General features: G+C 36.4%; 3 protein-coding genes and 1 pseudogene across 3 annotated transcripts; all 4 read left to right on the forward strand.

The window, feature by feature from the left end:
* The first annotated feature begins 624 nt into the window (after window positions 1-624).
* Window positions 625-2,106, forward strand: LOC149284713 (cholinesterase pseudogene; annotated as a pseudogene).
* Window positions 2,107-6,753: 4,647 nt separating this feature from the next.
* Window positions 6,754-7,689, forward strand: LOC149284714 (olfactory receptor 6N2-like). The gene has a single exon (XM_089496334.1). The coding sequence runs from the start codon at window positions 6,754-6,756 to the stop codon at window positions 7,687-7,689; it is 936 nt and encodes a 311-aa protein (XP_089352460.1).
* A 1,767-nt stretch (window positions 7,690-9,456) lies between these two features.
* On the forward strand, window positions 9,457-10,383 carry LOC149284715 (olfactory receptor 6N2-like). Its single transcript, XM_089496335.1, has one exon. It carries the CDS (start codon window positions 9,457-9,459, stop codon window positions 10,381-10,383), a length of 927 nt encoding a protein of 308 aa, XP_089352461.1.
* An 8,513-nt stretch (window positions 10,384-18,896) lies between these two features.
* Window positions 18,897-19,895, forward strand: LOC149284716 (olfactory receptor 12D2-like). The gene has a single exon (XM_089496336.1). It carries the CDS (start codon window positions 18,897-18,899, stop codon window positions 19,893-19,895), a length of 999 nt encoding a protein of 332 aa, XP_089352462.1.
* The last annotated feature ends 1,109 nt before the right edge of the window (window positions 19,896-21,004 follow it).

Below are 21,004 nucleotides of genomic sequence, written 5' to 3' on the forward strand. Positions count from 1 at the left end.
GTTACACCTTGGTCAGTGACCATGCTACTATATTTGGATGCAATCTAACCTGAACATTCAAGTATATAGTATGTAGCCTAATAAGAAGGCAGAATTCTTAATTTTTCATAGTTTTTCGTAGTTTTTCATAGTTATATTAGAAAAAAAAGTTTCTGAAAAGTTTCTGGAAGCTTTACACCGAGGCATTGTAAAGGATTTTCTCCATTGAGGGTCACCTATGAGAGAAGCTTCACAATACCTGTAGAATTCTTCACTATGCATTTTACAAGGCCAGCTCATAGTTTATAACGCATAGGGAGGTTGGTGAGATGAAATTAAAACTTTCCTACATGCTCATCTACAAAGTATGCCTTCCTATACAAGTCTACATATCTGTATGTAGCCTAATAAGAAGGCAGAATTCTTAATTTTTATAATAGTTATATTAGAAAAGACATTTTTTTAATTGATGCATATCTTAACAACTGTTGGCATTCAATGTAAAATAATGACGAAAAGCAGGCTCTTATATTTACAAATTTCTATTGCATGATATCAACTTTTCTTGTGAGCATAAATTTCCCATTTTAAAAAAAAAATATTATTGTATTTTTCCTCATAGAAAAGTCCTCATAAACCAGAAGAATGTGGCAGGACCTTTTAAAAGTATGGCTTGTAGTGGGATTTCTTGTTGTGCGTACCGGTGCTGATGACACCATCGTTAGCACAAAGCAAGGAGAAGTTAGCGGTAAAAAAGTATCTGTACTGTCAGGGAGTGTCACAGCATATCTAGGTATCCCATATGGAGAGCCACCAACAGGTACACAGAGGTTCAAAAAACCACAACCACGAAAACCATGGGATGGTGTACTTAAGGCCACTGAGTTTGGAAACTCATGCTTCCAGAATAAAGAAGACGAATATTTTCCAGGGATTGAAATGTGGATCGTGAACAACGAAATGAGTGAGGATTGTCTGTATCTCAATGTATGGGTCCCATCACCCAAGCCAAAACATGCTGCCATCATGGTGTTTATTTATGGAGGAGCGTTCATAACTGGAACAACTTCTTTAGCTATTTATGATGGCAGTGTTCTAGCATATGCTGAAAATGTTATTGTAGTGTCCATGAATTATAGGCTGGGAGTACTGGGCTTTCTGGCTTTGCCTGGAAATAAAAATGCTCCAGGTAATGCTGGTTTATTTGACCAAAGATTGGCTCTCCAGTGGGTTCATGAGAACATTGAGTCTTTTGGTGGGAACCCAGATGGTATAACAATTTTTGGACATAGCGCTGGAGCAGCTTCTGTTGGTTATCATGTGATATCTGCTGGTAGCCATAATTATTTCTCAAGAGCCATCATTCAGAGTGGGTCAGCCACAGCGTATTGGGCAATAAGTTCTCACGAAAGAGCAAGAAAGTTAACTCTAAAAGAAGCTGAACTTTTTGGATGTCCTTTAGAAGACGATGATGCCTTAATAGAATGTTTACAAAAACAAGATCCCAAAGACCTCACTGACAAGCAGCTTTCAGTAGAGACTCAATACGCTCTCACACTTTTTACACCAGTACTGGACAGTGATTTCATAAGTGAAAATCCAGACATCTTAGTAGAAAAAACATTAAAACAAGGTGATATTTTAATAGGGATAACCAAGGATGATGGGAACCCCTTCACTGTATTTGGGGCTCCTGGTTTTAGCACTAAAAATGAGAGTTTGGTTACCTTAGCACAGCTTGAAGAAGGATTGAAGTTTTACTTGCCTTCGACAGGAGACCTTGGCATAGAATCCATTCTTTTGCAATACGTCGACTGGGATGATACAGATAACCTTGAAAAGAACCGAGACGCCATGGAATTGATTTTGCGAGACTACTACTTTTCTTGTCCTATTAAGCAATTTGTAAAACATGCCACAGGGCATGGCAATAAAGTATTTTTGTATGAATATGACTACCGTTTCTCCAGTGAAGTTTGGCCTGAATGGATGGGAGTTATCCACGGTGCAGAATTGCCACTTCTCTTTGGGAAACCAATGATTGACTCCACCAACTTTACTAATGATGAACGGTTACTGAGCAAACGGATCATGACATTTTGGGCCAACTTTGCACGAGACGGGTAGGAACACTTACTTCATAGGGTTCTATTTTATTATTGACCAACTGTTGTTGAGTAAGCAACACTTTTTAGAAGTGGATGCCATGCAAAGGTGACCTAGAGTTTGGCTTGGCTTGAAAAAACAGAGCTTTCACAGAGCCAACAAAAGGATATGAATGTTGTTAAAAACCATATTCTAATTGCGAAACTAATAACTTTTAACCCCTTTGTAGCCATTGAAACAAGTAGATGCCTTTCAATTGTTACTCCTGCGATTATAAAAGGAACCTTAGAGCTAAGCCCCAGCATGGTGCCATGTAGTTCAAAATCAAAGAGCTACTTAACATATTTCCCATCTGATCCTTAAAAAAAACAATATTTAATTTTTTCTAACCTCATATTACATTGAAAATTCAACTTGAATAAGCCAAAATAACTAAAATCTTTCGTTATCATGTTAATATCTAATGATGTATTTGAACATGTCGATATTGTTGAAATATTACCCTGCAGATCTCCTACTGGTGACACAGAAGAATTCATCTGGCCACAGTATTCAAACAATGATGAAAAATATACAATTCTAAAGAGAGATCACTCAGAGGTTCATCAGAAATGGTTTAATCGTCAATGCCAGTTCTGGAATTATTTTTTCCCCAAGCTTGTGGAACAGTTAAAGAGTACGTATTTCTCAATCTTCCTACGGGGTTTATTCACTAAAGCAGGTGTTTCTGAAAAGTTTCTGGAACCTTTACACCTAGGCATTGTAAAGGGTTTTCTCCATTGAGGTTCACCTACGAGAGAAGCTTCACTATACCTGTAGAATTCTTCACTATGCATTTTACAAGGCCACTTCATAGTTTATAACGCATAGGGAGGTTGGTGAGATGAACTTAAAACTTTCCTACATGCTCATCTACAAAGTATGCCTTCATATACAAGTCTACATATCTGTATCATGACTAGGCAATATAAAGGTGTTGCTGCGTACCAATGAATATACTGATGATAAGTTGGAAAGTAATCTTGATAACTATCCATAGTGACATGACATCATGACCTATGGGTTTCATTAACTCTACCAAGAAGGCATGGACCATTATGCCTCTAAGTAAGTAGTGTGTTACTGTGGGTTTCATTAACTCTACCAAGAAGGCTACTACTACTTCCCATTTCAATAGGATAGCCCTATAGGAACTAATAGCAACATTTTATTTTGTATATCATATGAAATGACTATAGAGCACTAAGATCCTACATTTCCTTTATGTGTTTGTTTTAAAATAGGTAAACCATGAAAACGTGGACTTCAAGAACTGCGGAATGACACCAATGAATAGGTAGAAGAAAACCGGAAGGACTCAGAACGCACATGGTGCAAGTTCATTAAATTAATCAACCAAACTAATCAGTGCATGTGCTTTTATTACATTAAAATTGAGAATAAACCCATGATCAAAACTTTAAATTTGCAATGTTTGTTTATTGCCTAAAAATATATATATATTTCCCTTCATAGAGTTTGAACATTATAAATTAATGGTATCAATGGTTAAACTACATTATTTTGACCCCTAGAAGATAAACCCCATAAACCCTTGCAGGCCAAATAATGATTTTTACTAGGTGTTGGTAATAATTGTATAACCAAAATACCCAGCGATGTCTAGGGGGTGACAGTCCCTCTGACATAAAACCAGGGGGCAAATCTCCTTTTGGGTGATGAGCACCCCAGCGGGTTGTTGCACAATGGACTGGTTATACATGACATCTTTGATCCCCACAACTGGCTCAAGGACTATGCTGAGTTTGTCTCCATAGCATGCAGTAAAAGGCAATGTGGTCTTTAAGATGCTGAGCATTGGGATATAACGTCACATCATGGCACTCATCAGAGAGGACGACAACCACATAAGGGGCAACTGGAGGCCTAAGGTAAAATTATGTAATTAAATGAGGAGCCAACCTAAACTTGGGTCAAAGTATGTCATTAAGTGTCCACCATCCATCCATCCAACAACATGTTTTAAGTATAAACGTTCGAAAAGTATAGATAAGGTCCACTGGGAAATGAACTCAGGATTTGGAAACTACTTTGTTAGCTCTACATTTGCTAATGAACAGACGAGGGTGCCTAATTTACTTTACTACTAGTAGAACCTTAAGGGATGAAGTTATACATTCACCAAATACTTCACTAAAACTTCACCAATTAAACGTAACACTTTGTATACTCTTGTGATTAGGCTCTCGTTAGTTATCGTTGTCATTGATGACTATATAAATATATGTATCTGTTTGCTTCCTTCTTTGCTGTTTTCTGCGATTCTGCAGGTTTTTCATTTCCCCCAAAAATTTAATTTCTCAAATTCTTAGAACGCAATCCAGAATCATGACAAGAATATGCATTTATTGGAAATGCTGAGGAATATTACATTGGAGGGATTCATACAAGCTTGTAGCTTAACGGGTCTGTAGAATTTATACTTTACCATTTTTTGTAGTATATAAGCAAGTATTTCTTTTATGTATGGGTATATGAGGCAATTGAAAAATAATTATTGTATATTTTTATATTTTATGCATTACATGTGTAATTGAACATTCAAAATAATATTTATTCTTAATTAAATGTTTGAAAAGGAGGGTACTTTATAAAATATTAAATGTGTGAAATAAATTATTACTTTTATGTTTGGATATATGAGGCTGTTGCAATAATAATACTAATACTACTACTACTAATAATAATAATATTTTTATTATTATTATTATTTAATGTTTAGTTGAATTATGCACTATATATCTAATTGAAGATTCACATTATTAATTATTGTTATGAAAATGTCGCTAAGTAAAGGACGATGCTTTATTAAACATTAAATGTTAGTAATTTTTTTTTTTTAATGTAGGTAAAAAAAAAAAAAGCTTCACGCTCTTAAATATAACCATGCACTTTCCATTTGATTTGTGATTTACAGTACATTAAAAACTAATCTTTAAGAATCTGTTGAGATTACCTTAAGTAAGATAATTAATATGTGTTTTTAAATGATTTCATCTAAATCAAAGAAGTATGTTAGTGTAGATATAAAGATACGGATTTCATATTATCTTGAATTTTTTTTGAGGTTCCAGAATTTTTGTCCTTGGAGTTGTTAACTTATTTACTATGCAACCATAATGTTTTCATCAGTAACCAAGAGTTTGTGGTATAGAAATATAGAATCTTTCGTGATCAGACACATTCATCCCGTCCGTTTCTCCTGCTGTAAAGACCTTAATCAGTCGTTGGTCTCGTCTTAGATTCAGGATCCATATGGCTATCCCATGCATGTTTAAATTCCCTCACTGTGTTACCTTCTCCCACTTTTTAGCTTAAATTTACCATGTTTATGCATAATTTTTTTTCTCTTTATCTGGCAGAATGCATTATAGTATTTTATGATTCCCCACATTACAGTAAGTCCAGTACAAACATAAAGTAATTCATTCAATTAAGAACTAAAATAGTTCCTTCAGAAATGTGAAATTGTATGTTACGTTCTATTTATTCAACACTAAAAGCAAAATTGTTTAATTTTAACACATATTGGTAGTGGAGGAGAAGAGGACCCTGCCCTTGTGAGCTTACAGTCTAGTAGGAGGTTGAACGGGATGAGACAGAAGGTGAGGGGCTGCTTGGGTGAGGAGGATTGTACCAAGGGTCACGAGGAGAGTCATTGACATGGAGATCTCAAAGGTGAGGAGAACAGATGATGTCTTTCAGAATGCAGGTTGAGGTTATCAGGATGGTTTATTGTGAACATCTCTGACCAGGTGGGTTTTTAGTCAGTGTTTAAAGTTAGGCTAAATAGGAAAGAGACTATGAGGAATTCCAGAGAACAGGTAGAACGTGAGTAAAAGGCCAGATGCCCATTTGGGAAGAAGTGATAACAGTTGAAGAGAAACGCAAGTTGTGGGAAGAGCGAAGAGGGCAGTTGGGAGAGTACCTGGAGATAAGAGTAGTGATGCTGGGGTACAGAGATATAAAGGACTTCTCACATAAGGGTCAGGCATTTAAATTAAATTCTGGAAAGTATGGGAAGCCATATCATCTTTTTGTGACTGCAGAATTTTTGTTAGGTCTCTCATCTTGGAGTTTCTGACTTATTTTGGTTTAGCTTTAATATGTCAAGTATATCCATAATTATTATTGTGTTTGCCAAACAGAGTTCGTCATACGTAGTGAATGGTTATAGAACAGTATATATATATACCTATCAGTCTATATTTAATCACGTAATAAGTCATAGGTCAGATAATCATCTGTTCCTTCAAAGGTGAGATGCTATGTCTTAAACCATTATATAAAACAGAAAAGAGCATTCCGTTCATCAGGCAGTCATTTTAACTTCATGGTTTTATCTATTCTCTAAAAATGGATTAGAGACTGACACAAGGAAGTTTAACTTCACAGAGAGAGTGGTAGGTAAGTGGAACAGCCTTCCAGCAAATGGAGTTATTTATTGATGAGAAATAGGTTGTGGATTCTTGTAAAGTAAAAGGCATCTCTACCAATTAAATAATAACTAAACACACTAAAGAAATAACTGTATTTGTTCTATGGAATTCTGTCTGATTAGATACCCTACAGATAGAACCAGATTCACAGCCGTCGTCACCATCAGAAATGGACAACACAAACCAGTCAATTGTCACTCAATTCATCATCGTAGGCTTCCCGGAACTCAGCGGAATGCAAGGATCTCTCTTTGTGCTGCTGGGTATTATTTACATGTTTACAATCAGTGGGAACCTCACAATCATCACTTTGATCTGCACTCATCGTCATCTTCAAGTTCCCCTCTACATCTTTGTCGCCACTCTTTCCTTTCTTGAGATATGGTACACAACGGTGACAATTCCCAAAATGCTTGTTAATCTGATGAATCACAAAACTATCTCATATATCGGGTGTCTTCTGCAAGTCTATTTCCTGCATGTTCTAGGTATTACTGAGACATACCTTCTAACAGCAATGGCCTATGATCGGTATGTGGCCATCTGCAATCCCTTGAGGTATCCATCCATAATGACCAACACATGTTGTTTCCAGTTTGTTGCTATCTGTTGGGTTCTAGGTTTCTTTGGTCCTTTAACGCAAATCATCTTACTTGCCCGGCTCCCTTTTTGTCATTCAAACAGGATAGAGCATATATTTTGTGACTTTACCCCACTGATGAATTTAGCATGTACTGACCCATCACTCAATGTCAACGTTGACTTCTTCATCAACACATTCCTTCTCTTTTTTGCCTTCTTCTGCATCATCCTGTCCTATATCAAGATAATCATAGCTGTATTAAAGATAAGCACAACCGAGGGACGGAAAAAAGCCTTTTCCACTTGTGGTGCTCATCTTACCGTTGTTTTCCTTTTCTTTGGCAGTGTGGCCTTTGTGTATATCAGACTAACGAAGCATTATCCCATAAACTATTATAGGGTGATGGCTGTGGTTTACTCCGTATTGACACCAATGTGCAATCCAATCATATATAGCCTACGAAACAGAGAAATTAGGGAAATTCTGGTAAAAAAACTGTCGATATCACCTATCTCAAAATAATGGGTTTTGTAGTAAGAGGTACAAAAAGTTTATTTTTACAATGACATATTTTAATAAACTTCTTCTGAATGTGTGTTTACTATTTTTTTTGTTCTTGACGTACCCGACACAGTATATGATGGTTAGAACATTCGGCAAAAAGAAAATTGAAGTTCAAACTTTCAATTGGCCTTTTGCAATTGTGTTTTAATTAAAAAAGGACAATGTTCTTCTAAGGGGTATTCATGTTTTTCTTACATCACAGCCCTTGGCACTAGACTGGCAATAACAAGGTGGCCCTGGCACTGCTGGAAGTGGCCTCATGGTGTAAGTGTGGCCGATAGCTGGTTATGACAGATTGTGCGTTTCTTTTTATGCTCGTGCAATGTGCAGCTGAGCATATCCAGCCGCCAGCACCTGACAGAGTAATTTTAAATCGCCGACCCAACTCTGCATTTCAAGTTCCTAATAAAGAGTTTGTTTAATCTTCTATTGCCAGTCTAACACATGCTATGACAACACAGACCTTCATTGCAGCTCCCACGTGGCCACCTCATGACTCACTGAGGCTGAGCGACTCAAGGTGGCTTTTTGGGTAAGATAAGTGGATAGTCCCACCTGGGCCTTTCCACTGGGCCTACCCATCCCATTCATGGTTCTACACCTCTAACCGTACGCCCAAAAGGGAACATGCCCCGCTATGGCCATCTCAATTATTGGGAGCTATGTGGTAGATTTTACTTAAATACCCCTGAAGATCTGGAAAAATAACCAAACCTACAAAAAGGCCCTCACTTGTATTATTGTAAGGAAGTTTTCCTTTACCAAGAGGGTGGTAGCCAAATGTGGAGTTATGTAAACATGGATGGGAACATATATGGCTCCTGTATCTAAGACAAAACCAATGATTGATTAAAGTTTGAGTCTTGAGAAGAGAAACATTTGGCAGACTAGATCAGCCAACGGGTCTGATCTGTCGGGAAATTCTATGTCTCTCTTATTTCAGGTGGAAAAGCCTGTAAAACAATATTTGCAAACAATGTGATAAATATTTACCTACATTTCTTTTTATTGTAAAATTACACGACAAACATCTGAGTGCCCCATATTTAATTGCTTGTTTTCTGTAAGAAGCGATTTTCCCAAGATGTTTAGATCAAGGTCATTTTTGCTTCTAGTGATACAATTAATGTCTAATCCTAAATCCCAAATGAATCAATCCAGTTAAGAATAACAAGTATATAAAGAGATACAGTGAATGACTTTTTGTTATATGGTACAATTATGCTGACGTTTTTCTTCTTCAGTTTATCCATTAAAATACAATTGAATATATTAAAACATTGGATGTTATCCTCCTAAAAAACATAAGGTTTTCTGAAAACCAGTGGTAAGTAGGAAAAATAAGAGTTAAGTCTTATAAATATTTTTCCTTATTTATTTTTGTAAAATGAGCATACTGAATAATATCTGTTTTTTCCAATAGATCCAAAAAAACACCATATTCTTAGCTTATTAATTAGTATTAGATTATTTAACCTTTATGTAAACTCTGAATTAATATAAATATATTGTTGTGTAGAGTAAATGGTTCTCCAGTTTTCAGAATATTATTTTTCTTTAAAAAAACCACTGTTTTTACAATACAATATTTATTAATTATAATAATTGTAAATTACAATTTATTTATAATTATTTATTCATAGAAAGTACAAATTATTAATATGCCTTAAGCCAAAGGAGATGAAATACAACCAGAAAACTCCAAGCCAATTTATAAGAAGAGAGATGATGAGGACAAACCATTCTCTCGTTACTCAGTTCATCGTTGTAGGTTTTCCAGATCTTGATGAGATGCAAGGTCTTCTCTTTGCTCTGCTGAGTGTTATCTACATGTTTACGATAAGTGGCAACTTCACAATAATCACTCTTATAAGCACTCATAGTCATCTCCATGTCCCACTCTACTTCTTTGTTGCCATTCTTTCCTTCCTGGAGATTTGGTATACAGCTGTCACGATACCCAAAATGCTTACTAATCTACTGAATGAGAAAGTAATCTCCTATGTTGGGTGTCTGCTACAAATCTATTTCCTACACTGTCTAGGTATCACTGAGACCTACCTTTTAACCGCAATGGCGTTTGATCGCTACATGGCCATATGTAGCCCTTTAAGGTATCCATCCATAATGACCACCACATGTTGTCTACAGCTAGCTGCCTGTTGTTGGGTCACAGGTTTTCTTGGACCCCTAACTCAAATTATCTTGCTTTCCACTCTCTCCTTCTGTGGGTCAAACAAGATACAACACATCTTCTGTGACTTCACACCTCTGATGAACTTGGCATGTTCTGACACCTCGCTCAACGTCAACGTAGACTTTGCCATCAATTCATTCCTCCTATTCATTGCCTTCTTCTGCATCATCCTTTCTTACATCAAAATCATTTCAGCTGTATTAAAAATAAGCACAACTGAAGGGCGGAAAAAAGCCTTTTCTACTTGTGGTGCTCACCTTACGGTTGTTCTACTGTTTTTCGGTAGCGTGGCTTTCATGTACGTTAGGTTAACAAACACCTACCCTGCCAATTATGATCGAGTGATGGCCGTTATGTACTCTGTTCTGACACCAATGTGTAATCCAATCATATATAGCCTAAGAAACAGAGAGATAAGAGAACTACTTGGGAAAAAATTTCTTCATGGTTCATAAAAAGAACTTCTACTTAAGTGTAAAGTAAATCTTGATTGAAAATTGATTGCTATGTCTATTTGCTGGCATTTTTTTTTATTTTACTTTATTAGTGGCCCAAAGTATTGTTTCTGTGTGTTCCAAGTGTTAATGGACCAATTGGTAATGTTCTGATGTCATTATCTATGTCTTTATGTACACTTTCTAGCTCAATATTTATCTGATGTTGTCCAATATGAAGAGATACACCAGTTAGTAACTGGTCCAAACTAAAATTAGATAGTATATGTGTGTTGTGTCTTACAGTTACTTGTTTCAATTATTTACTTTTGTTAGGATAAAATATACATTAGGCATGGCACTTAGTAGTTTCGAGTTCCGAGTCCACCACAGGTCTCTTGCATAATGGGACCTTGGTAGAGGAGTCTATTACATATAAAGTAGCGAGCAATATAGATGATATACCATTACACTAGATCTTTTATTTTGTATCCTTATATGTAGTTCTTACACACATCTAGTATCTAATTTTATTTCTAACCTAATATTTGTAGGTTTCTTCCAAGCATGAATAAACTTAGCAGCAGAAGTAGATGAGTCAGCAGTAGCTTATCAAGACCAAACAGGACCAAAGCCAGACTCTGGTTTCCATCATGGAAGTTGTGCCCAGGCTGAGTAGCCTCAACTCTGATGAGTCTAAACTGGCTCATCAAACACCTAAGAGAACTTGACAGTGCTTTAACGCCAAAGTCATATTGTTGAGTTCACTTTGTTGATGCCAGAACAAGTTTGAGGCGCTAAATGATAAATATCTAAGTAGGACATTATATTTGACATCTTTAATATGTTTGACAGTAAAACTAGACTCCAATTTTAAATCACTATTAAAAATGAATGGAAGACAAGAGTGAAAATGACCAGTTATTCAGCATCATTATGTGCCATTGTAATAATTCTGTAATGAATGTAGAACTTTTTGTGAAATACCATTTTATCAAACCATCAACAGTGTTCACTATCTTTAGTTTTGTAAAACTGTCAAAATATTATGTTATTTTAATTTATAAAAATGTTCCAATATGAAGTGTTTTGATCACTAGATGCAGAGATACATATCAGAAACAAGTTTTGCCCTTCTTCTAAGAATTTAGCTTTTATTACCCCTCAGCCCAGCCAATTATTGGTGACAGACATTGAGTGAAATGGGTTGGTCCATGGTTACCATCAACACGCTGAGAGCTTTGTTTGACTCATCATTCACAACTGATTAGCTTGGTTGAGTCAGATGGTTCACATTGGGTTTAAGCCCTTGTTGATATTTGGGCTTGATCTACTAAGCTGCTCTTAAACGGAGTCAGACTTCACCTACTGAATCCAAAGAGGGTTTGGTTTCCAAAAATTAAAAGTGAATATGGCATTTTACCTTCATGCTCCTTCCTATTTGGCAAACCCGGCCAAACCAACTATTGGGCTCAAAGTAAACCCATTTCTATCTCAACCAGTTTTACTTACTGGCTTACTTATTGTTACTAGTTAATGTAAAATGTGCTTCTTACCTTAATTAAAAATATCTAACCATTTAAAAAAATATCCTGGAGGCATAATGCTTAGAGGATCTTCCTTACCTAAATATACATTCCCTGTAAGATATTCTTCTTGTCTAATGAAGTAATATATTTCCTTTAAGCTCCCCAAAACAGATTGCGAACTTGGTAAACATCTCACCAAATACCATTAACCAGAACCCAGCAAATCATAATTTCTACAAAGGAATACAGAGATGAAGTATACATACTTGCATCACAAATCCATGACAGTACTATATAACTCATTAAATATTAATACTTTGTACAACTATTGTACAAACTCTGCCATTTTGTTCTCCAATGCAATTACAATGTCCATCGTTGTGTGCTAAAAGAACTAAAAAGTCACTTAACTCTAGGTGTACCGTTCAACTTTCTTGCCTAGTGCAGTAAAACTGTCATAAAGTCTTACAAGTCTCTCTCATACATGGACTTCATAGTAGACTTGAGCAAATGGACCAAAAATGGTTGAGACACATTTCTAGAATTCCATTTTTTCTTTGTCCAGGCACATCATCTCCCCCCATTGGAGGAACAGGGAAAGGCTGTGCCCAGAGGCTGTGCCCTTTTGCCTCACTGGGAACTTCCGCAAAATGGCAGAGCTTCCTGGCACATCCTCTCCCCCCATTGGAGGAACAGGGAGAGGGTGTGCCTGTAGCCTCCGCCACAAAGAATTAATGTGTCTTGCAACATGTTCTTCTTTAAGGTTCTCAGACTCCTTCTTCACTGACACTGCATGCTGGGAAATGATGTCAGTAATGGAGATACAGGCTGAAGCTGCAAGCAGTATTGTAGGGGGAAAGCAAAGGCTGGTGCTTTTGGGGGAATCTGGAGCGGGGAGTATTCGTTTACATAAAGTGTGAAAAGACTGACACGATAAAGAAGAACATATAGCTACTCTGCAGAGTAAAAAAAAGTCACTATGAGGTACATGGCTTGGTAAGCGTATTTGTGGTCATGCTGAGCTTGTTGAAGAGGGAGGAATGAGAACTGTTGTGTAAGGACCTGTGCATACCCAACAGTCCTGAATAAATTTGTCCTTTCCCTGCGTAAGAATACTGCCTATGCACAATGCATTACGATGTGGACAGGCAGCATTGTGATGAAGCTTTGTATGTCTGAGACACACACAGCTTAAATGCGGGAAAATGAGCTCCAGACACCCTGGCACAGAAGGGGTTGTTCCTAAAGTAGGTGGAGCAAAGCAGATTTGCATAATTCTGCCTATTTTAGGCCCCACCTCCTTGTGTCCCAGGACACCTGGAGCAAAAGTTGGTATCAGGAAAGCAGGTACAGCTTGGCTCACTTCCAGGTTTACTAGAGCCGTGCAATTGTCTGTTTGCCAATCTGTGATCTGGCAGCATTTATCAATTGATTTTTTTTTCTTTTTATGTGAGGTTGTATTGATATCCGTTGCTTTCAATCTAATATGTAATAAAGTTTATTTTTAATTTAGACACATTACAAAGGGCAAGACCAAAGGGGCAGCAAAATAAGTTTTTGCCTAAGGGGGCAAAACTCTTTGCACAACCCTGCATTATGTCAATCAGCAAGGAGACTTCCAAAAAACCGCACTGGGTCATCCAAGGTATTGTTCTCAGCAGAAGTTCAATGGGCTTGGCCCTTCATAATATAAAGTAAAATTATGGAGATGAAACTGCAATGTTCCTTCCAACTTTATTCTTAGTGAATAAACCCATAAACAACTACTAGTTACCCAATCTTGCGCTTTCTTTAAGGCAAAACAAAAAAACAAACAATTTTTTTATAGATACATGGATGCCTTGGTGGCCTCTAAAGAGAAGCCTATGTGACCAACAACTGCTACGTCTTTGACATGTATTTACTTCTAACATCAACTATGGATGAACTGACCTGGACTTTGATATAGGGAAGGCTCATTAGGGTTGGTCCTTCATAAGACATGATACAATCATTTTAACTATTTAATTATTAACTTATGAGTGAGCCCTGCCATAGGCGCGAAATGCGTTAAGTCTCTCTAGACCTTTTTCCATCTGTTCCTGTAAGAGCAGAGTCTTTGACTTAAGCACCGAGGCAAATTAGTGCAGAATTATGGATTATTCATACCATAATATAATCACATAGTTGAAATGATTAATTCTTAGTGAATATCCCACTTTGTTTTACATTACTCCTGAGAGCCCTAATCGTAAGAGGATAAAGGGGGAAGACAATTTATATATATATATATATATATATATATATATATTTGCCAGTAGTATTACATCTAGTAGATGTGTGTTATTGAATTGTGGAATTTTTGCAGTCCTTTTGTTAATTAATTTATTAACTGTTTATTCATGGGATAGCCTATGGTGCCAAAAGGGTAACTTGGTATCTTATTACAAACGTAATGTCTTTCAAATTGAATGCACAAGACTCGTAAAACTCTCTAAGTTAACCGTCCATTTTGTGGATGTTTGTTATGTTGAAAACGTAATTCTGTATAATCTCTGAAGTATTATTTCCTGGAACAATTAGAAATGTCTTTCTAATTAATCCTGAAGGGATGAGTGCGAGCCGAGTCGGTATTGATTAAACAGTTTCCCAAAAGTCGGTCCTTTAACCCCTCGAGTCTTAGTAGTTTTTACAAATGAAGCTAACTGTTTATTAATCCCTTTACGGTGAAATCACACAATGCCGTCGAGGCCAATTAGCATTCACAATTGTACAGCTTGATATGATAACGTTAATCCTTTCACCGCCGCGGAGAATTAAACAATGCCGAAGAATGGAATTGCCAGAAGTGTCGTCATTGTGTTATTGTAAATGTTTGTAGAGTTTGAATAATGCAAACTATTGCACTGATTGCGTGATAATAAAGAAGCAGAAGCATGTTGTGTTTAGCCATTATGCCACTTTTTAAGCATGGCAACAAAATAAATTCACTTAAATCAAATTTAGTACAAAATTATTTCTGTCTATTTAAAGAAACAAGTATATTTTTTACATTATAGTTAAGCTCTTGATACAAAGGTTTTTCTTGAGTAACAGCAATATAAAACTCCAACTTTTTTGACATTGTTTGCTAGGTTGTGCGCTTCCTATTTTGTATTTTTTTTAGGTGGTAAGCAGCCCTGGCCTGGGCATTGGGGGTGAAGGCCTGATAGTGTCTCCCATATAGCATTATTGTTGCCCGCGTGGCTTCTGTAGAACGTCTACCTGTATCCAGTAGAAGGACACGCATATGTCATTTTAGTGCCCGCTGGCACTAGGGCTAGGACGGTCTAAATTCCTAGTTCGGCCCTGGTGGGTTACTCAGAATTTTACTTTGCAGAATTATTTACAGAGGCCTTAAAGTGTTTAGTAGATACACGTGAAAGTACAAATATGGAAGTATGTATAAAAACTGATTCTTGTGCAAAGATTGAAAAATGGTCTTATCACCACAGCAACCAACTTTCTGATTAGTCCACTCTCTGGGTTGAAAAACCAATAAGGCCTTTATAAAATGTAGCAACAGAATTGCTCTTCATATAGCCAAGAATGCCTGAATATTAGGTGAGCTTCAAAAAAGTAGAAAACCAATATTTTTCTAGGTAATCATTTTATGATAATTTTGCTATACAATGTTTGCTGTAAATTATGAATTCTTTTTAAGTAAATTTGACTTTTCTGACATTCTCATTGCCTCTACTGCCAATACTTTTATCAAAAGACTGGTGCACTGTGCTTAATCTTTTGGCCAGCTAGAAAGGCCAGGGTTTCTTAAGACCCGTGGTCCTTTCACGTACTATATATATACTTGGTCAGAGAGATTTCCAGGATCAACCCTTATATTCTCTATTTTTTTCACCCTATTCCAACCTCCCTCAAAAAATTAAACCCCACATCACCTCCAAGTAGAAATGTTTATGTGTTGTTGCCTTTATAACTTTTTAGGACAAGAAGGATGGATATGAAGAAACATGAGCCCATCTTTGTCAAATTGCCACAAAAAAATGAATCTTAAAATAAAAGGGAGCTCATCCAAAAATAATAAAATGACAAATAACAAAAACATTATCTTTATCTCCTGCTCCATTCATTTTATCACCCATGACACATGGCGGATCGTAAGAATGGGAAGATCTATTACTTTATCCATCAAAAGCTAGAGGGATATAATGGACAGCCATTTGGCTTTCCCTGGATAATAGGGTTACAGTACTGAGTCCTTGTTTGCAATTCCCTGAATACCTAGTCCTTTAGTTTTTCTCTCTCTTTGGTTCCATTTTCAAGGCAGCTAAGTCACTTCAGAGGTGGGCAAGTTGGCCTAGCAAGGAAACAAGACAAGGTGGCGATGAACCTGGTTTGTCTTATTGAGACCATGAATGAACAAAGCCAGACTCACCAATCAGATGTTTCAAGAAGTACCCAAGAACTTAGCCTTACAGAAGACAACTTGACCATATTTACACATAGTAACAGTAATTTAGGTTAAAAAAAAGACACAAGTCCATCATGTTCAGCCACGTTGTTGATCCAGAAGAAGGCAACATTTCCAGTTGTGTATGGGTGTAAAGCTGGGTCAAATCCTGGATTTTGCTCTGATGATGACAACATGAAGGCTAAATTGCCTCCCATTCATACTCCAACTTTCTCTGTGTTGTAGTAGGTCATCTTACCTCCTCCACAGGTCACATTCTTTTTTCTCTGGCTTCAATGTGGTCATATACTCAAAACATCCCTGTCAGCGCCCTTACTAGGTGTTAGAATATTCTTTGTCTTGAATATTTAAACTTCTCCAGTGATCAAACAGCAATCAAGACCACAGCTTCTATGTCTTATTAATCAGGTTTATTCGATAACAAATTATCAATTAATACAGTACCGATGCTGGAACAAATGGTGATAAAAGGTACTGTAGGCTCAATATTCTTGGTGAGATGAAGGTGAGAGCGTAGAAAGAACGTAGAAAGAGAATCATGCCTATTTATAACCTTTTACATTTGGTTAGGGTATACGTTAAGGAATCCTATTGGAGTAGTCATATGATACACCGGCATTCCACTGAAGACCCTCTAAGCTACGTCACTTAATTGATACCATATCAAGTTGCATTCAGGCCTAAATGTGCAGAACAAAATAAAAGTATAAAAATGATTTCTTACACTAGGCAAAAAGAGAATACAGCAATGGCCCCATGCTAAGACTTCATATTAGAAGTTGCCATCTTGGATCACCTGGAAGTGTGCCATCCATCTTGGGACATCCAACTGGCCTCCAGTGCCTACTGCTCTGGTGCTTTAGCTATATTGGCATACCAAGACTATTGCATTTATATATTTATATGAATGTATCTATCATATTCTGTTTCCTAATATATATATATATATATATATATATATATATATATATATATATATATATGTTATCAGATTTTTCTTCCATCTGTCCTTTTCTCACTCCAGCCAAAATATTCTAATGATCCCTGTCTCACAGATATATCAAAACAATAATCAATGGTTTCAAGAACCATTAATTACCAAAAAAATATTCCTATAACCATGTCTTCAGTTTACAAAAGGTTTAGATATAGTATAGTAATTTGTTTATTAAAAAAAATATTGGTTAAACCCTCTAACTTACAGAATAAAGAATACATTTTATTTTGGAATTTTTAGACGAGTATCCCCTCTAGTCTGATATCCCTGGTTAGCAAGGGATATTCCCTTAGTGCATAAACCCCCCTGAGATGCTATGCCAATTAGAAAACACCAGTAACATGACTTCATACAGGATGTTATATATTTCAGGAGTATTTATAATGTAAATATCTCAGTGCATTATTTGTCAAACTATTTTTCCAGAATTAACGTCCATTCTGTGAAGAGGCCTTTGCAACAAAATATGAAGAATTTGTATGAAGCTACCATAAATGTTGGAAGCCTTCGTGGTCCTTGAGGCTTTTACAATTTCCATTGAAGGTGCTCATTATATAAACCAAGTACAAATCATCTGTTTCTGTGATGCTTCTGTGGTCGAGTTTCAACATTTAGCGCACTGCATGTTTTGTGATTGAAAGGCAACCTGAAGGGCTGTTTTCTTTCTGAGGGCATATATACCTTCATGACCTATCAGCTCCTAAAAAAAAGGGATGGACATCCACGCTCAATGTAGCACCTGCTACAGATGGGGAGCAGGAGTTGGCAGGAGAGTTCCAGTCCCATCTCATTGACTTTACTAAAACACGTCCGTTCAATGGGTGAGAAGACTTTTGAGAACTCTCACTTTTTAAAAAATGCATTTTTTAGGGCTGGCCAAAGCTTTTCCTGCAGTAGAAGCTCACTGATGGTTGACCTTCATAATATATAGTCATATCAAGGAGTTGGAACACAACTCTTCTGCAAACTCTCCATTTAGTTAATGCATATTCCTTTCTCCATCCCTTTCTGTCCTGCTCTCGCTCTCTGTCTCTGTCTCTGTCTCTGTTTGTCTCTGTCACTCTCTCTCTCTCTATATATATATATATATAGACAAATACATTCAGTTCTGTGAAAAGGTTTAAGGCAGTCTATTAAAAAATAAACATTTATTTTTTATTATTTGACAACATATTATTCTCTGGGTATGCACTGAATTTTTGCTCTCTCTTGTGTACTTATTGGCCATTATTATTCTAGCAGCAACCAGGGAATCTAAATGTGTATGCCTTTTATGACCTTTAGGTTGTGCGCTCCTCTATTTTGTATAATTTTTTTTAATATCTGCCTAAAACAAACTTTTTACATGAAATAAGGCTTTTTTTAAAGAAATAAAAACATGTTAAGCACAGATAAGATTTTTTTTATCACTATGCCACATTATTTATTTTCCCCCTATTTACTCTCTTTTTTGTAAATCAAAAAAAATAATCTTTCATTTTTTATGTTTTTTAATCCAGGTGAAAGAGTAAATGCTTGGACACTGGTGTGAGGCTGAAGCGCCACCATTGTATAGATAATGGATAATACTTTCTTTCAACAACTAAATGCACAATGCACCTCAATATGCATTACAAATTCAAAAAACCAGACATTTATTACTGAGTTTGCCTTGCTTGGGTTGACTGATCTAGTAGAACTTCAGTTACCTGCATTTGCTGCCATTTTGGTATTTTTTCTAGTAAACATTACAGGAAACTTCTTTATCTTGAGTTTTACCATCTCAGATCCTAGTCTCCACACTCCCATGTATTTCTTCCTGGGAAATTTATCCTTTTTTGATATTAGCTTTTCCTGTGTCGTTGTGCCAAAAATGCTTGTAGACTTCTTGTCCCAAAAGAAGACCATCTCATTTGGTGGTTGTATCTCCCAAATGCATTTTTTCCATTTCCTTGGGAGCTCTGAGATCACGCTTCTTACGATAATGTCTTACGACCGCTATTTGGCTATCGGAAACCCTTTGCATTATACCATCATTATGAACTCTAAGGTATGTCGACTCTTAGTTGTAGGATGTTGGGTCATTGGATTTCTGCATTCTCTACTGCACACGCTTCTGACTGCTAGGCTTCCATTTTGTGGACCTAATCTGGTGAAGCACTTCTTCTGCGACATAAAACCAGTAGTGACTTTGGCTTGTACAGACATTTCTCTCAATATTAATCTTCTCAATATGATTACTGGTTTCCTAGCAACCGTTTGCTTGCTTCTAACAATTTTTCCTTACGTTCTAATTGGAAGGTTGCTCTATAACATAAAAGTAACCGAGGGCAGGCAACGAGCATTGTCTACCTGTAGCGCTCACTTTACAGTCGTTCTGCTTTACTATGGAACAGCTGTCTTTACTTACTTAAGACCTTCTACACAAGGATCATTAAATCAGGACCGACTTGCTGCAGTCCTCTTCACTGTGGTGACTCCGGCTCTAAATCCAATAGTATATACCTTACGTAACAAGGACATGAAGAGAGCCATGAAGAGGGCAGGAAAGAGATGTTCATTGTGTGCTAGAGTTTAAAACTATGGTTGTATTTGAATAACTTTACTATGAATATCATATTTTTTACACAAATTATTATTTTCCGTATTCATGAAGTTAAACATATTAGGAAGTAATCTATAATGTACCGCGGGGAGCCCCTCAGATGAGGATTATACATGAGTGTACCGACTCTGAGTCTCCTTTACTGCTGCCTGCCCTGACCTTAGCTGTGTCTATCACCATTCTGCTTTCATTCTGCCTCAGGATACAAATAAATTATAAGCATTGAATGTCGATGTTGGAGCAAAGATATAATGAGAGAGATCAGATGATGAGCTAAGATCGAATGACTGCAAACATCGATAGGGTGACCCTCAGTTGTAATTGGGCCATTACCTGCGGCCTCCAGATCTAAAGTATTTGCCAGTAATATAGCCAAATATAATGATCAAACAAACATATTTAATTTTCCCTTTTGCGAATGGAAAAATGGCAGATTGTCTCCCTAAAGTTCATTTATTCATTTTGGAAAATGGATGTTAACAGGGAGATCTTGATATAGTTTATAAATGTTCCTAAAAAAAACTAAAAAGAAATAGTCCAACATTTAAAATGAGGTGTTTCACTAGATGGACGTTATTCTTTACAGTGAGAGCAGTTAAGTTATGGAGTCAACTACTATAGTAAGTAAGTAAAATGGTGACTGCAGACAACCTGAATTTTGTTTTGTAAGTAAATACAATTATGTTTTAATTTACTATTTGAATTAAGATTAAGAAAGATTGATTATTGGATACATCTACTATTTCTGATAATATAAATGCATAACTTTTTAAAATTATAAAGTCAAGTCGATGCTTTTTGTGTAGCAAACGGTATAATATTCAAAAACATGTATGGGAACTGAATTTAATGCTGAATGAATAACAAAAATAAATATGATTAAAGATGTTGTCTTTTTCCTCTGACTAAAGAGTTTTTCTCAATGTGGGTTTAATGCTTTTCTTCCAAGTTGCATTGTTCAATATTTTATCTTTAAGAACCTATGTTTTCTTGCCTACAATTCCTACATAGATCACAATGTTGTCGTTAGTTTGTGCAGTTTTCTATTTTCCCTCACTCGTCTTTTTCTTCTCTCTGTTTTC

Source organism: Sceloporus occidentalis, unplaced genomic scaffold (genome assembly GCF_023333645.1).
Source record: "Sceloporus occidentalis isolate IW3139 unplaced genomic scaffold, rSceOcc1.0.p SCAF_89, whole genome shotgun sequence".
In the NCBI taxonomy this organism is placed as follows: domain Eukaryota; kingdom Metazoa; phylum Chordata; class Lepidosauria; order Squamata; family Phrynosomatidae; genus Sceloporus; species Sceloporus occidentalis.